Source organism: Protobothrops mucrosquamatus, unplaced genomic scaffold (genome assembly GCF_001527695.2).
Source record: "Protobothrops mucrosquamatus isolate PMUCROS unplaced genomic scaffold, P.Mucros_1.0 scaffold1188, whole genome shotgun sequence".
Lineage (NCBI taxonomy): Eukaryota > Metazoa > Chordata > Lepidosauria > Squamata > Viperidae > Protobothrops > Protobothrops mucrosquamatus.
This window is the reverse complement of record NW_015387400.1, coordinates 311,064-315,316: the sequence shown is the minus strand read 5'-3', so window position 1 is coordinate 315,316 and position 4,253 is coordinate 311,064. Positions and strand designations below refer to the sequence as shown.

General features: G+C 37.8%; 1 protein-coding gene across 1 annotated transcript; it reads right to left on the bottom strand.

Moving 5' to 3' along the window:
* Positions 1-3,008: 3,008 nt before the first annotated feature.
* Positions 3,009-3,959, bottom strand: LOC107291809 (olfactory receptor 6X1-like). Its single transcript, XM_015820841.1, has one exon. It carries the CDS (start codon positions 3,957-3,959, stop codon positions 3,009-3,011), a length of 951 nt encoding a protein of 316 aa, XP_015676327.1.
* Positions 3,960-4,253: the final 294 nt, after the last annotated feature.

Below are 4,253 nucleotides of genomic sequence, written 5' to 3'. Positions count from 1 at the left end.
TGTGACTGTAATAGGCAGGCTCTATTAAGGTCATGAATCAAGGACTACCTACATACAGATAGTTCTTGACATAGAACAGTTCATTTAGTGACTGTTCAAATTTACAACACATTGAAAAAAAGTGACTTATGACCATTTTTCACACTTATGACCATTGCAACATCCTGATGGTCATGTCATCAAAATTTAGCCACTTGGCAACTGATTCATATTTATGACAGTCTCAGCATCCTGGGTCCATGTGATCCTCTTTTGTGACCTTCTGACAATGGGGGAAGCCAGATTCACTTAACAACCATGTTACTAACTTAACAACTGCAGTGATTCACTTAACAACTGTGGCAAGAAAGGTCATAAAAGGGGGTAAAACCCACTTAACAAATTGTCATAAGTTGAGGACTACCTGTATCATATGGATGGATACATTCATTTAAGAGAATCAGAAAGAAAAAAAAATATTATTATTAACCTAATGAGCAAGGCATATATTTTGGGAAAGATGTGCCTGGAGTCTTATAAACATGAGTGCATCATTTATAAAATAATTCTCAAATCCAACAAAACTGATTTAAAATGAACACAAGCATGAAAAAAAAATGACAAAAGGCTACCTGAGGGGGGGACACCCCAAATTTTACTAGAAGATTGTTCTAGGAATATTTATCCATGCTGGCATAAAATTATGGCAATCACAGGCCTCTGATTTTTGGAAGGCTCCAGCCTGGCACCAGATGGGGAGGTTGATTTAAATATAAAATGAAATTAAAAATTGGGGCAGGAAGTTCAATCAGACAGAAATATTTGTAAATATAAAAAGCTGCAAATGAGATACACATTAGTTTATTTAGTTAGTTATTTTATTAATCAAATTTAATAATATAATAATGAAAAAGTTAGAAGGGACCTAGGCAGTCATCTAGTCCAACCCCCTGCTCAGGCAGGAAACCCTATACCATTTCAGACAAATGGCTGTCCAATTTCTTCTTAAAAACTTCCAGTGTTGGAGCATTCACCGCTTCTGGAGGCAGGTTGTTCCAGTGGTTAATTGTTCTAACCGTCAGGAAGTTTCTCCTTAGTTCTAGGTTGCTTCTCTCTTTGGTTAGCTTCCACCCATTGCTCTTTGTCCTGCCTTCAGGCGCCTTGGAAAATAGCTTGACTCCCTCTTCTCTGTGGCAGCCCCTGAGATATTGGAACACTGCTATCATGTCCCCCCTCATCCTTCTCTTTGTTAAACTAGACATACCCAATTCCAGCAACCGTTCCTTATATGTTTTAGCCTCCAGTCCCCTAATCATCTTTGTAACTCTTCTCCGTACTCTTTCTAGAGTCTCAACATCTTTTTTATACAGCCATCTCAGCAAAAGCAATTCTCAGTGGCAAACAAGAAACAACATGAACAATAAATAAAAGCAAAAAAAAAGTACAATATAAAAAAGTTATTAATAAACATAATAAAAGCAATAATACAATCCACAGAAGAGAAAGGATTTTTAAAAAGGCCACCTCAATAAGGTATCTATCTGAACAGGTTCCCAGTCGCTTAGGAGCCCCTAATTATCTCCACTCAGAAAAATTGTAGAATTTTGGTAGTTGTCAAATTCTGTCATCTGTTTCTAAGAAATGATACTTTCTTGCGTAACACCTCCAAAATTGAACAGAATTTGAAGCTTTGACTTTCTTACGAGGAAAGATAAGGAAGAAAGCTGTAGTATATCTGATGTGAATGGAAGAACGGTTGGTAAGCAAAGATGAAGAACACCAAAAGCCTTACAAAGTCAGGTTTTTTTTTAATGCCAGGTCATAATCTTTTAATTCCAGAGCACTATCTGAAAGGTATTCTGAACCATGGACAGCACCAAGACCTATCTCTTGCATTTTTCCAACCACTATATCACGGTTTCTCCTTACAACATCGTTAATCAAGGAGCTGTTGATTCAGTTCTACAGGGGAAATATTGAGTCTGTCATTTGCACCTCTATAACTGTCTGGTTTGGCACAGCAACCAAACTAGATAGATACAGACTTCAACAGATAGTTAAGATTGCAGAAACAATAATTGCAACATGCCTGCCTTCCATTGAGGACCTGTATACTGCAGTAAGAGGGCTGTGAAAATATCTACAGAGTCTCACATCCTGGACATAAACTGTTTCAACTTCTTTCCTCAAGATGATGCTATTGCATGCCAAAACAATCAGGCACACTTTCCTGCCCTTGCCCCCATGCTATAACTCTGCTAAACAACTAATTCCCACAACACTGTCTAATGCCCTAGGATGTCAAACCAACTAGGAGGGCTGTACTGCCTAGTATCCTTCTCATCTCTTCATTTTTCCTATTACCTATTTCCTTAGCTTCTTATGACTATAACTTGGTTGCTTGTATCTCCTGATTTATGTTGATCATCTTTATTTAGTATCCTATTATGATTTAAGTTGTTTGCTTATTTAGTATCCTATGACTATCACTGAGTTTGAATCTTATGATTTATAATGATTGTGTTTTATGATTATGATCATGGTTTATCACTTGTTGCTTGTATGTATGCTGAGAGCTTATGCACAGCAGACAAATTCTTTATGTGTCTTTTCACACTTGACCAATAAAGGATTCTATTGTTAATTCCAATGGTCTTCCTTCAATAAACTGCACCAGGAAATCCAAAGGGATGCAAAATGATTCCCAAGTCAAAGTTAACAACAAAGAAATCCAGAGAGGAGATCACTATTACCGTTGGTACAGATTCATAAGAAAAGTGACATCTGTTTTGTCATGATTGAAGAACATTCAAAATCTATCTTTCCATTATAAATTCTTTCTGGGATTCAACTTGGATTGAAGCCATGGATGCTCCCTTCACCATAGTTTCAAATACTGGATTATGGATTTTGACCTGTTGCTGCTTCAATCTTACCTTGAGTAAAGTTATGGTACGCTATTGCTGATGGATAGTTCACCCACTCCTCATCTTGAAGAATTGGGATTGCTCCTTCAAACAAGTCTGGGATTAGATTTTAGGGAAAGATGGAGTCTTTTTTCTGAATGCTTTCCAAATGGCTTCTTTCACTTCATTGTTCCTAATAGTATAAACAAACGGATTGAGCACTGGAGCAACGGTAGTATGCACCACAGAAACGGAGCGGATTATACCGAAGGAAGAATTCTTGATAGTAGGCCTTAAATAGACAAAAAAGACTGTCCCATACAAAATGCAGACCACAACCAGGTGGGAAGCGCAGGTAGAAAAGGCCCTCTGCTGTCTGGTTGTTGAAGACATTCGGAGAATGGTGAAGATGATGAAGAGGTAAGAAATGAGGGTGAAAAGCAGGGAGGACATCACCACAACAACAGTAATAAGGAAACCCAGGGCTTCAATGAGATGTGTATCTCCTCCTGCAATCTTTAATACAGGTCCAACATCACAAAAGAAATGATTGATAATGTTGAATGTGCAGAAGGGTAGGTTAGCTATCATTATTACTTGACAAATCATGTAGACAAGAACCACAAACCAGGCGGTCATCGATAGCTTAAAGCAAACCCCAGAAGTCATGATGGTGGCGTATCTCAAAGGATAGCAAATGGCTAAGAATCTGTCCAAAGATATCAAAGTGATGATGAAAAATTCTGTAATGCCAAAGAAGAAGTAAAAGAACAGCTGTGTTATACAGCAGTAGAAGCAGATGGAATTGTTTGTAGAGAGATAGTTGACCAGCAATTTAGGAATAAAGGCTGTGGTGTGTCCAATGTCAATGCAAGACAGGTTGCTAAGGAAGAAATACATGGGCTTCTGGAGATGGGGGTCCAAAATTACCATGACAATGATGAGCCCATTGCCCATCAGACAGAGAAGGTAGAGCAGAAAGATACCTGTATGCATCACACTTTCCATTCGCTCTACACTTGGCAGTCCAACAAGGATAAACTCTACCGCTCTCGTACAGTTGGTCAAATTCATGTTCTCCTATAAGAAGGGAAAATATGAGGTTTTCCCTGACTTACTCTTTAAGCACATTTCTAAACACAGTTTTCATGAATTACTGTTGTGTTTGCAACATGTAAAACCTAGTAGCACATTTAGTACGATAAATGCACTTGTACTATTGCCAAGACTTAATTTATTGGAATTTCAGGTCTTTCATTTAAAGCATTATTCATCCTTCCAGCTTTTGTATCTTCTGTAGATAGAAAATACTGATGAACAAAATCCAGAGTTTGATGGAAGATGTTGAGAATAGTAGGAGAACATTTG